The following is a 14261-nucleotide window of genomic DNA, read 5'->3' on the forward strand; positions in this document are numbered from 1 at the left end:
TTGGATTGATCCTTACCATCACTGGATAAGGTTTTTTCTGTAGGTGTTTTTGGGGAATGTCGTTTGTTAAATGAATCTTTAATAATATTTTTCACATTTTCTTTATTCTTTTCAGGACTACAATTTTCTTCGCAGTGAATCCTTTTGATATTGATAGCAGTATCCGATTTTATATTTTCGGACTTACTATTTTTACTTACATCTTTTGCGTTCTCTTTGTTAAGTTGATTGTTATCGTCTTTAGATAAACAGGATCCTGCAAGGGTTTTAGATAATCCTATTTTATCAATTGGATTTAAAGTGATCTCTTTTATCTTATTTATATTCGTTTTATTACGTTTTTCTTCGAACTGAATATGTTTTTTATTCATAGCAGTGTCTAAGATTTTTATATTTTTAGGCATAGATTTTCTTCCAATTTCTTATCCTTTGGATAATTCTGGTATCAACGCTTCAGCTTTTTTAGTTTTTTGTGAACTTCTGCCATATTCAGCCATTCCCTTTAAAGGTATCTTTGTAATATTAACATTTTTAGATTTTTTTATGTTATCAAGAGCAGTTGATGGTCTTGCTTTGTCTAGTAAAACCGTGTTCTTTTCGTCATCTTCTTCCAACAAGAACATTGTCATCAAACTTGAATCTGAATGGTTTGGTTTCAAAACTGGTTTCTGGATGCTAGTTTCATGGGATTTTGTGACAACGCTAACGACATTTTCGTTCTCATTGACTTGTTTGTGATTTGTTCCTTTGTCAAGTTTAAGTTTCAGTTTCATTATTTTTCGTATAATGTGCGGTGGTAGTGGTTGGTTTTTAGACGTACTCGTATTGTTCAGCTCTGTAACATGATCTGTGGGTGGACCGTCCATTGCCTGAAATGGATTTAAATAAAAATAAAAAGCATCAAGTAAAAATTTAATCAATATTTTTCTTTAGTTGTTTTTGTCTTTATATTTATTAAATTAATTTAAAAAATTAATAAGGTTCAGAAGGTAATATAAAAAAAAAACATTTCACAGTGTTAAAGGTATAAAATAAAAAGATAAATAATAAGAGTACAGAAGTGGTGCCAATCTTCAATTGAAAAATTAAAAAATGTTAAGACAGAAGAAAAGCGGGAAAAAATTTAGCTCAGTCGAAACTTTTACAGGTACTGTATTAAACCCACTATTGCTTATAACGTTACCGAAAAATTTCACAACACGTATTGTTCCTATTGTTCCTATATTAGTAAGGACACGTGTCTGTGTATTAATAATTAATTTAACTAAGTGAAAATAGCTGGCTGAAAAAAAGTGCACAAAAGAAAATGTCAAATTTAACAAGAAAAAAAAATATTTCGAAAGAGACAGTAAATTTAATCAAAATAATATAAATGGATTAACTACTGTATTTGATGGAAATAATCTCCCATTTTTAATTAAAAATATTTTATTTGACATTTTGATTTTCCTGGAAGCCATGAGAAAGGCAGATATAAAATTGGAAAGTTTAGCTCTCCAAAAATGCCTCTGTTTCGTTTTTGTTGCACAACCATGTATATAATTACGTATATATATATATATATATATATATATATATATATATATATATATATATATATATATATATATATAGTGGTCTGTAATAAAAATCTTTTTATAATTTTTAAAAATTTTAACTTTACCCGATAATTTGAACGTATTTATAAATTATTTTTTGGTCGAAATAATAATTTCTAATATATATATATATATATATATATATATATATATATATTAATGTGATATTAAAAGTCAGAGATGCGCCAAGCAATTAATTAGCTATTTAATTAACTAATTAAGCTTATTTAAATGATGCAATTATGATTTTATCACACTATTTAATTCTCTTATCTCAGGGTTATATTCGTGCTTCAATATCTATGCTTTACATATGATAGGTAATGTCTGAGGAATACCGGAATAATAAACATATATGATACAAAATTATATATTGAAATAAAATTCACACTCAAATATCTTAAACAAAAAATATCTCATACAATGATTATCAAAATTTTGTTCTACATACGTGAACCTTCAAAAATTAATGTTATATACTACATAAATTAAAATTTCAAATCAAAATTGTTGTTCTATATCTCCTGATAAATATTTCTATCTTTTCTGAAGCAATTAAAAAAAAACTTTGTTGATAAAGGAAAAACTGACGAATAAAAAAAAACTATCTCTCTGATGATGAGTTGTCCAAATCCTTGTTCCTTGTAATACACTATCTATTCTTAGCAGTTCCCTAGGTAATCAGCAATCTTACAACAAAAAATTATTGCGAGCCTCTCGTCTTCAATGATCTCCTTCAGATGCACGTATCGTTCAAAAGATAAACTTCTTTTCCTCTCGATAAACTGAATCTCTCGTTAAGGCCTGAACAGTGACTCTTGGAATATATAAGTAGAAAAGTATGACTTACAATATTTTACTGGATCAGCTTCCGTCAGGATACACTTAGTCCACGAAAACTCACAAACATTCACTTCTAATGCTTACTATCATTTGGGAACCGCCAAAGAACTACGACTGTTCACCTTGCACCCTTGGAAAACAACTGATGATCTTTTTCCCCTCTAAAATCTAGCTAAACTCTCATTCCTCCATCTCGCCCACTTTTTTTCACTCTTTGCCGATCAAAGTTCGTCATATTTATCCCCATTTAGATAACAAAGAACAACCTTAACTACAATTATAACTTTCCTAAAAACTATTAACATGCTAATCGTTTCTACAAATTCTTAAAAACTAACGGAGAATTATACATTTTAAATATTTCGATTCTATTGTCTTATTCACTGTACAAGTCCATTTGGAAAACCCGGTCGTATTGTTCACTTCACTTAAACTTCCTCACGACACTCGAATATATTTTACAAAGAAAATAATTTATGCATATCTTAAATTTTGTTTACTACAGGTAATCCAAAGATAATGGACTTTTATTTCTTTGAAATATTGTTTATAGTTTATCAGTTGAAATATTTTGAATTATTATATTTTATAATTTGAAATATATTACGAGCAAACCAATATTATTTTTAATTTTTACATAGCATAAAAACTCTCCAGGATATCTTGAAAATTTATTTAGTAATTTTAATTTTATCTTTGGCTGATAAAATGAATCATAACAATATATATATATATATATATATATATATATATATATATATATATATATATATATATATATATATATATATATATACCACCGTCAGTGATATGGTGACAAAGTTGGAACAAAAAGTGACATCCTCAAGTTAGGCACGGTGCGAAAACTTGCTTGTATAGGAATCACAGGGCCATTTACACATAGTTATAAAGGGTGAGATGACAATGGGATGTTATAAGCTGTGAGAAAACCTGAATAACATATTGACTAGATAAGGACCTATTAACATCATAAATAAAGTCAGGGATGTCAAATAGATGATGATTTCTCAGATATACTTCTAAAGTACCTTTCCCAGTGGACATTTACCTACGAGCGAGATAGGGCAGACTAAACTCTATCCAAACCGAAGGGTTCTACCTGATACACAGATGGGTCTAAAACTTCGGAATTGTCAGGGTGCAGGAATATTAAATATTAGTGAAAATTTAAATATTTCTATTCCACTAGGAGAATATACTTTTGTTTTTAGGCAGAGATTTCTGCAATATTGCACTGTGCATGAGAAATTAACACAAGGACTTTCGATTTGATGCGGATCGATATAGGCATATATAGCCAAGAAACCACGGGGCTATTATAAGCCCTAAGGTGGACTCTAGCTAGTGTGTAATACTACCAGAAAGTCGACAGACTGGCGGAGCATAACAGACTCGTACTGGTATAGGTTACAGGTCTCCGGATAATACACGACAACGAAAGATCTGATTCAATAACCAGAATAGCATCAGCTACTAAATTATTTAGTCCAAAACGAAAAAAGACTGGATCCGAAGGCAACACAACTCACAGTAAGAAAACATACCCGGTCAAATCCACGGAAAAATGTATATTGGACAAACATATGCTAATAAGGTTGTAGTACTGCGGAAAACAAGCAAGAATCATGGCGCCATGGTAGGCTTTTATGCACCAAGGTGAGTCTAGGCTAATTTTTGAAATGCCAAGAGAAACTTGACATACTGGCGAAACATAATAGTGTCAGATTGGTGTTGGTTCTATGTCATCGACGAAAGCGCTGATAAACTTTGCAGAATAGAAGCAGCTACAAAATACTTATGGCAAGAGCTGGCCATGAAAAAATACGAAAAATTATCGTACGTGACCGGAAAAAAACTGGATCGAAGGTAACATTACTTTCAGTGGGAAAATATATCCGGACAAAAACATGACAGAATGCATATTGGATAGACGTATAGGCAGGCAGACGTGACGGCTGAAGTAATGTGAAAAGCAAGCAAAAATCAGCTTTAAGTCATAAAAGACTTCCTTATTAAACATGCTCCAGTCAACGGGCCCCTGCGTATAATGGGCCTGTTTTATAGATAATTAAGTTGTAGCCTCTGTAGCATCACATCTAAAAGATAGCAGGCCATATTTTGCATGACTGCGAGTCATTAAATCGCAGGCAGTAAACACTTTTTGAAGACTATCAGGTGATTCCAAAGACATGCAGTGCCATAGGTTTATATCAGACGGCCTTCATGGAAAAAAATGTGTTGTATGGTTTGAGTTCCACGGTCGCAGTAAAATCTGAAGATTTAATCTTTTCTCCAGTTTGCTAAGATATCAGCATATATACCATATCCAGTACGAATTTTATTTACTGTCAACTATATTGTACGATTCGGATCAAATTCTAGAACCAGTTTATATATAAATATGTATTCTATGCTTTGTTCCTATCTATTGTGTTACCATATGTTTGTTTCAAAGTATTCTGATATTAGATACCCGGAAATTAGCTGTGACAGGTTTTCTTACTATCGCACGACAATTCAGGCTTATATAAGCCTAGAATATTAATATAAGTTGGATGTTTGGCAGAAAACCAAGGCAAACCACTATTAAGCGTGTAAGAGAAACTAGATTCCACAAAAAATATGAAAAGTAACTTTTTCAGATGAAAGACAAAACACCATTAAAGACACGCAATTAAAAAACTAAACATAGTAAAGCTGTAGTGCCTGACAAGTTTAGTGCAAAATTCCTAAAACTTATAGATGAACATGGAATAAAATGAATAACAACTATATTTGACAAAATATATGTTAGGTACTGAAAAAATCCCCCAAAAGTCAACCTTCGTAAATATAAGAAAAAAATTAAATGCAAGAATATACGAAGACTAGAAAACAATAAGCCCAATGAACCACCTACTTAAAACGTTTTTAACAGGATACACAGTAGAATATACATATAAAAAATGCGAAGAACAAGTGTCATAGATACAATTTGGATTCTGCGATGCCTTATGTACACGAGAGGCTCTATTCGCAGTACAAGTGCTTATACAAAGGTGAAAAGGTATCAACAGTGACGTATGTATTTGTTTTATGGACTGAAAAAAAAATTTGATAGAGAAAAACATGATAAGCCCATAACTATTTTAAAAGAAGTGGACTTAGATGATAGGCACTTGAGAATCATATATAATTTATATTACAATCAAACTACGAACATTAAAGTGGACGATCAGTTAACAAAGATAATCTCCATGGAGCTATAAGAGTGAAACATGCGTGCATTCTGTCCCCGGTGTTAATTAACATGTACTCTGAACATATCTTAATACCACAAGCACTGAAAGAACTACAGGAAGGCGATTAGTCAACGTAATGTATCTAAACAACATTAGATATGCCGACAACGCAGTAGTTTTTTCAGATAGGTTAGACGGTTTGCAAAGAAATGTCGCTTATATCAGATATAAAAAGAGAACATGGACTTGATCTCAATACGAAAAAAACAAAGTAAATTGTAATTAGCACACACACACACATGAGTTCATCCCAACCCCTATGGAACATGAGTGTACCACTGCTAGACAGTGGGACCCCCATGTCCGAAGATCAGACCGGTCTCGTTCCAAAAGAGCAAGTCATTTTGGCTCGGTACCTATCTGACCCCCAGGTTTTTCCACCACCCCTCCTTTACGTCTGACATACGCAGAGGAGGCTTGAACTGTTACGTCGGGCGATTTGGGAAAAGAAACACCCTCCGTTTTCCATGACTTGTGGTTAGGCCACCTATCTGTAGGGGTAGCTTAGTGTAGCTTTTCTCCCTATTTACTTTACTGAGTTTACTATGGCTTTACTTTGGGCTCTGTGACCCTAAAAAATGTGTGTCCGATCAGGGGGTCGACAGCAAACTGTCGGCCCCCTGTTCGGTTGTTGTGTGCTCGGTCACACAGTCGTCAATTTGGCAAAACAAGTTTTGGTCTCCTTGCCGACTGGGCGATCGATAGGCCTGGCCATCGAGCCCGTGCTTGTCGCACACGACCTCGATGCTCAGTTTTCGCGAGTTGACTGTGGCAACTTAGTCCTGAAGGGCTATTCCTGAAGGGTCTTTTTCCTTAGGGACGTGCCTGAGGGGCCACAGCCTTGTGGCTTTACTTATTAGGATTTTGTCCTGTATATTGATTTTACTTTATTGGCCTATACAGATTTTTGTTAGTGGGTTTTTGGGTGAAATAATAATAGGGGTAGGGGTTTTAATGGGTGGGTGGAATGTGCATTCCCAAGTGTATAATGCTCTCACACATCCCGTGTATATGTGTTTGGGTTTTTTGGTTTTGTTTTTAACTGGTTAGTGAAATAAATATAACTGAAATAATAAAAAAAAAACAAAAAAGAAAAATTTGGGGGATTGGGTTGGGAGTTAGGGGTTTTTTTTTGATGAGCTAAGCTCTTTTTTGTTTGTTGTAAAATCTGCTAAGCCATAAATTAGGGCTTCTCATGTGAATATTTTTCTTTACGTTCAATTAGGGTTTCCCCTGTATCCAGCCAGCTGTTGTTTTGGCCGTCTATGTACTGTCCTTATATTAGGATCGTAGTTTGTCAACTCTCTTAGCGAACGGTTCGGATGGTTTCTGAGGTTTTCAAAAAGCTCATATGCATGTTCGACCATCATGTTCAGGACGCTCTTTTGCTGCGAATCCCTATATACGTACCTTAGTGGCACATATTTAGGAATTTTAAGAGCCTCTCTGATCATGTAGTTCTGTACAGTTTGGATTTTCTTTCTGTTTGTTTCACATGCATGCCCCCACGCTGCTGAGGCATATGTGAGGGTTGGCAGAATGATGGCATTTGCCATTCTTATTTTCGTTTTGAACCTCAGATTACTTTTCCTCCCTATAAGCTAGGAGAGTTGACTTTTAAGGATTTTTGCCTTTTCTGTTTATGTGTTTAGTAAAGGTGAGACGTTTATCTAGCGTTACTCCGAGATATTTAGCGTCGTCTTGCCATTCGACCGGAGTATCGAAGATAGATAGTTCCCTGTTGGGGATTCCGTGCCGTCTTTTGTACATGACTGCCTGAGTTTTATCCGGGTTGACTGCAATTTTCCACGTAACACACCAAGATTGCAAATGGTCTAGTGCCGTTTGCAAGTATCTAGTGGCCAGATCAGGATTTCTGCTGCTAGCAGCTATAGCAGTGTCATCGGCGTAAAGGCTGAGCATAGTATGTTGATCACCACCAGGGGTATCTGAAGTGTATATGGTGTACAGGTAAGGCGACAGCACGGCTCCCTGTGGCACTCCAGCCTCCATGATTCCGACTTCGAATAGGGTGGGCCCTATTCGAACTCTGAATCTTCTGTTGGCTAGGTACGAGGAGAGGAGACATGTCATCGCTTCACTGTACCCCATTTCGTTCATTTTATACAGCAATCCGTCGTGCCATACTCTGTCAAAGGCTTTACTGACATCTAAGAAGGCGGTTGCTGTATATTTTCTTTCATTATACCCCTTAGTGATGTACTCTGTCAATCTTAGTATTTGCAGTTCGCAAGGGATTGCATCCATTGCCTCAGATTCTTCTCTTAATCTTGCCAAGATGACTCGCTCAGCAATTTTGCTTACTGATGATAGTAGGCTAATGGGTCGGTAGTTCTGTGGAAAAGTTCCGTCTTTACCCGGTTTCTCTATCATTATAACATGGGCCTCCTTCCACCTGTCAGGAAAGTGTCTTAATCTTATGATATGATTGATTATGTTCGTTAGATGAACGATTGCTTTCACTGGCAGATTTTTTAAGGCCCTGTTTGTGATGTTATCTGGGCCTGGAGCCTTCTTAGCGTTGGTCATTGGCGCTGGATCTTCATCGGGATGGTAGTTGTTTCTGCATCCTCTTTCTAGTGAATCTTTTATGACCTCCGCTTTGTCTTGTTCAGAATAAACTAGGCCGTTTTCCCCATGTAAAGTGGGTATTGGCTTTTTATCCTTTCGCAAGACTTTAGAAAGCTTCCAGAAACCTGATTTATTAGGGTCTAGCTGTTGGATGAAGTCGTCCCAGCTGTTATTTCTGTGAATTTCCAGCTGTTTTTTAACCTCCCTATTTAGTTCATTGGCAATTCTTTTTTCTTCTATGTTCCTAGTCCTGTTTGTCCTTCTTCGCTGTCTGTTTTTCTCTCTTATGAGAGTTTTTAATTCGTTGCTGATGTCTCTGAATCTTCCTCTGGGTGTTGTTGAGGTTTCTTCTTTTGTGCTGGTTTCCAGCGCATTTTGTATGGTTCTTTCGAATTTCAACACATACTCTTCTAGTTCCCGTTTGTTGTTGATGTCAGGAACTATTCCTATTGTTTCAGAGACGATACGTTTGAAGTTGGGCCAGCTTGTCCTCTTTTTCTTGTATGGCTGCACGTAGTTTGTTTCTACGGCGCCTAGAGTTAGCACGATTAGGTTGTGGTTAGAGTCTCCTTCATTGAGTGAGATTATATCGTGTTGTTGTCCCACGTTGTGAAGAATTGCAATGTCCAAATAAGTAGGTAGTCTGTCCCCTCCATGGAAGCATGTGGGCTCCATAGGACCTGTGACAACTGTATTTATTTGGTTTTCCAGATATTCACACAAGAATCTCCCGTTTCTATTACTAGTTCTGTCAAACCAATTGGGCGATCTCGCATTTAGGTCACCAATTATGACGGTTGGTTCTTCTGTATCAAGAATCCAGATCCTCGCCCTGGATCGGCTCATTCGGTCGGACATAAGCTGAGACAATCTTCAGCGTGTCGTTGGCCGTAATGATCCGAACTATGGTGGCTTCCATAGTGACCAGACCACCTGGTGTAGGAATTGATTGGTGTTCTATTCCTTTTTTCACCATAATGGCCGTGCCTCCAGAACGTGATCTATGGTCATTCCTGTAGACGCTGTAACCCGGAAATTTGGTTTTCACCCTTTCCGTAAGATGAGTCTCTTGTAAGGCTACAACGTCTAGATTGAGCCTATTGGTAAACTCATCCAGATCGTTAATTTTTTGTCTCAATCCGCCAGAATTCCATGATCCTATTTGTAGATCGTCCAATTGTACTGGCATTATTGGTTTGTCCCGAAACTGCTCAAGGCGCTCATAACGGTTGTTAATTTCTCAAACATTGTTGAGACGTGGTTTATTTGCTCCTGGAAGGTAGCAATTAGTTTTTCATTCAGCACGTTTGTGTTTATATTTGCCTCCAGTTCCACATTATTGTTCTTTTTGGCCATTTGGGCGTAACTTACGTTTTGTTTTGTGGGAATACTTTGTGTATTCCTATTTGTTGCCTGTTGTTGTTGTGTTGGCTTTCTTTTAGGTACTTTTTGCACCCTCTGTAGTTTGCCGTGTGAGCCTCGTTGCAATTAGCGCACTTTGGGGGAGTGTTTCTATCCTTTTCGCAGTCTCCTGACTTGTGGTTTTCTCCACATTTTACACATTTCGAACCGCAGTGACAAGCCTTCGAACCATGGAAGAAACCCTGGCAGTTGTAGCACTCTCTTTTTTGTTTTTATACTCGTCTTCTATGTACACTTTCATGTAACATAGGTTTTTATGTTCTTTATTTTCTGGTCATCTGATTCTTTGATCGTGACGTAGAACATCGGCATTGGCTTTTTGTCTGTTTTCGAGATCATGCTAGTCACTCTTATGACGTCTATGTCTTGATCCTCCAATGCTTGGTGGATGGTTTCGACGTCAGTTTTGGCTCCTAAACCTCTGAGCACTACCCTTTTTGTCCTTTCCAGGTCTATAGGATACGCGATGTATTCTATATTTTTATTTTCTTTTCTTTTTAGTTCTTCGTCAAATTCTTCCAGAATTTTGACCATTTTCAGGTAGTTTACTCTATCCTTCGTTTGCATAATAATGCTTCTTTCTGATTTCGCAAATTTGTTTGAGGAACCGATACCTCTGTTTGCTGCTACTTTCAAGATTTGCTGGCTGTAATCCACAGACTTAAGGATTATAGCTGGAGGTTTAGGCTCTGCTTTTTTTGTTATTTCAGCCTCTTGTACTATTTCTGTTTCAGAAACAGTTTCCGGCTTTTCGATTTTTTTGGGCTTTGGTTTTGGTTTTGTCCCTGTTTCAGTTGACTTATTTTCTTTTGTTATTTCTGCTTGTTCGCAGTTGTTTTTTGGAGTGACTTTGTCAGTTTTTTCTACTTTTTTAGTGCTGTTGTTCTTCACTGTTTTTGTTTTTACGGTTTCGTCTGTCTTTTCGACAGGTTTATCGGCTTTTTTCGCCTTTTTTGATTTTCTGTTTTGTTGTATTTTCCAATCTGAGCTTGGTTGGTTTTTTTCTCTATGTCCATTATTGTCTCTATTTCAGAGTCTTTTCCCTGGTCTTCAGGCTCCTCACTACGGGTGGCTGTTTGCTTTTGGCTTGGCTGTTTTTTATCGTGTTTGGAGTTTATGTCGCTAGATATTTTTAGTATTTGCGTTGTTAATTCGCTATTTTGTTTGTCTTTGAAGTCAATGGTTTTTTGTAACTGATTTATCTGACCACTTAATCCCCGTATTTGGTCTCCGTAGGATGTGTGGAGATATTGTATTTCTTTTCTTAGTTGTTCTATTTCTTTTGTTAGCGTTTTAATCGACTGTGCCATTGCATTATCTTCCATTTCTTTCGATTTTTTGGTTTTTCCTTCCTCGGAGTAGATATCTCTTATAGCGTGCTGCCTTTTGTTTCTTTGCTTATTTGTAACAAACTCATGTACGGCGTCCTGAGCAGTTCCTAGATTGTCATTATGGTTAATTTTCTCTACAAAATTAAGTGCCTGAGGGGCATTTATAATTGCTTCGTACGTTGAATTTTCTTTTAAGTTAGTCAAAGTGTTTACAATCGGAGTTAGAAATATTTCGTTATCCTGAAGGGAATTTATTTTAATGTTATAGTTATTTTCTAGTACCTGAGGGGTCTGTTTTTCATTTATACTTGTGTTAAAATTGGTTTCTATTGCCTGAGAGGCCTGTAATCCGGAATAAATTACCATTAGCGGTTCGGTTTTATTGTGTTGTTGACGCTTTACGAAAGATTCCGTGACGTTAGGGTATTGTTGTTCGTCCGCATCTGCCTCCGATTCAGATGTGGGCGCTGGACTGCAGGGGGCGGAGTCAAAAGCCGTATCATCTAAGGACACTAGCTCTGAATCCGTTGATGGATCAGGGGAAAGGGGAGGAAGGCTTTCGACCTCGTAAGCGGAAGCGCTTGGTGATTGCATGTTGCAATCGACGGAAATTTTGGATTTACTATTTAAAAGACTCTTTAAAAATCGACCGCTGTCGATTGGATTCTGGGTGTCTCCCAGGCCCTTACACGGTTGTTCACTACCCTATTAAGGCAGGGTTTCTCTTGCTGTTCTCTAAACACAGGCACCGGGGCCGTTTCTGCCAACGTTAAATGCAATTATTCAACGTTCAAAGTGTCATCCCTAAACGGACGCTGTGTTTAACCCGATTTTTTTCTTTAACGGTTCCTCAGAGGTCTAACCTCCGAGAGGAGTCGGTAAAAATAACACCCCTCGGTTTAGTTATATTCTGATTTACCATTCATCTGCGTATCGATAATACACGGGACGATTTTCGCTTTCGCTACTTCTCGTCTGTACCTCTCTCAACGCTGGCCGTCGCGAGACCCGTACTATTCGACTGCGATTGTAATTAGTAAGCGTGAAATATTAAATACACGGCTTATGGTTAAGCAAAAACCAATGGACCTGATAAACAGTTAGGTACATATAGCTTGGTACCAACATAAACAGCCAATGGGACCACTCAAACGGAAATAAAACAACGCATAGAAAACCCAAGATAAGCGTTCGTAAAGATGAAGTCTGTTTTTAGAATTCACGATTTACCACTTACCAAAATCTCTATTATCAGATGCTATGAATTTTCTACGTTATTATATGGAGTAGAGTCCTGGACACTTTCTGAAGCTTCTTTAAGAAAGCTCGAGGCCTTCGAGATGTGGTGTTGCATACGCATCTTAAGAATTTTATGCATAGATCGTGTCACTAATGTTAAAGTCCTAAGTAGAATCGGAAGGAATACGAGATTATTGATGCAATCAAAGAGCGCAAATTAGAATATCTTGGTCATGTAGTTAAGGGTAATAAGGTTTTTGCCGTGACACTAAAAAACTAGGGTACTAAAAGATATTTTGATGTATAATACTTCTACACACACATCCCAACCATTTCCTGCATGGGATTTATTGGTAATTTTTATTTATAAATTAGTGTGAGGAAATGCACGTCTGCACGTTTATTCTATCACTAAAAAACGTAAGGTATTTAAGGATAATTCGTGTAAGTATGCGAAATGCTTTAAAACGGCGTGATATTTACCTCAAAGTTGTATCTTGTAATGCTTAACATTTATGAAAATTTCAAAAAGATTTGTTGAATTGTTTAAATTGTATTTTATTTGTTAATCCCAAAAAGATGTTTTTTGAAATAACAGAGAAAATAACTCAGAAAAAATGCAGTTAGCATAATTTTTTTGGGTAGCAAATGAAAGAGAAAGTCTTCTTCTTTGAAAATAGTTAAAAAATTAAATAAAAAATAAATTTATTATTAAAAACCAATTTTACAAAAATATGCTCATATTTTACTTATAAGCAAATAAAATATTTTTTTTTCTTACAAAATAATTATTTTTACATATTCGGAAAGCGTATATTTTTATACACTAACGAATTCAAAAGAAAATTAAATCAATTAAAGTTAAATCGGGCAAAATTAGCCAAACTTATTTAAAAATTCACAGATTGTGTGATTAGTTATAACAATTATGGCATATAATTTACGTCATTTTAATTTTGAATATTTAAAGTTTATGTAAAAAACAATTGGTTCAATTTTCACTACAGGAAAGTCGTCAGTAAAGTTTCAAAAATGAAGTACAAACACTGACCTCGTGGAGGGGAAGGAAGGGAACTATTTTATTCGGACACCTTAAAAATAATATACAGTTTATCCACTGGATATTTGCACAAGTATGACATTATTCACGAATTTTTTTTTATATTACGTCTCTTTTCTACTTCTTCTTCTTCCCGTAGCACTACAACCCGGGGTGAGTTTTGGCTGACTGCACAACTTGCTTTCATCTTGAACAGTTGTCCATAATAGTTGGGTCAGTGGGTAGCCCCCACTGACCCAAAGTTGTTCTTAGATCTGACCATATATTGTCTCTCCATCGCATTCGTGGACGTCCCAAGGGATTTCGTCCTATGGCTGCTGTGAGGGGCTTCCTCTCATATTAACTTGGCAACTTGGCGGTTATCATGGCCATCTTAGACGTTGGGATTTAATCTCTTGGACTATATCGCTCACTCTATACACCTTCTTGACTGCAGCATTTGTTCTCATTCGGTATTGGTTGCTATTAATGTCGTGATAAGGGCCAAAGATTCTTCTGAGGATTTTCCTCTTAAAACATCTAAGTTTTCTTTCAGTTTCTTTGGTCAGGGTCACGTTTCACACCCATACATGAGTACCGGTCTAATCACCGTTTTATACATTCTAATCTTTGATGTTCGTGTTAGGCTTTTAAATTTAATAGTATTGTGTGTGGTGTGTGGTTTTGTGATGTGTGTATTTTCTACTCCCAGAAACTAAAACGATTAACTTAGCCGCCTGTCCATACACAATACTATGCCTTTATAGTGTATTTTTATGTATGAGAGAGTAATAAAACAATAAATTATGTATGCAAATCCCTAAACTGTTGATACGGGTGACTCAATGAAAAACAGATATTTGTCAACAAGTTTACAGAAGTATATAGGAAAACA

General features: G+C 36.1%; 1 protein-coding gene across 1 annotated transcript in view; it reads right to left on the reverse strand.

Annotated features, from left to right (window-relative positions):
- Positions 1-422: 422 nt before the first annotated feature.
- Positions 423-14261, reverse strand: part of LOC140435901 (uncharacterized) — a 36444-nt gene continuing 22605 nt past the window's right edge. Inside the window, exon 2 of the mRNA XM_072524614.1 lies at positions 423-869. Coding sequence (XP_072380715.1) covers positions 423-869 — 447 coding nt within the window. The remainder of the gene's footprint in view (positions 870-14261) is intronic.

Source organism: Diabrotica undecimpunctata, chromosome 3 (assembly GCF_040954645.1).
Source record: "Diabrotica undecimpunctata isolate CICGRU chromosome 3, icDiaUnde3, whole genome shotgun sequence".
NCBI classification, from domain to species: domain Eukaryota; kingdom Metazoa; phylum Arthropoda; class Insecta; order Coleoptera; family Chrysomelidae; genus Diabrotica; species Diabrotica undecimpunctata.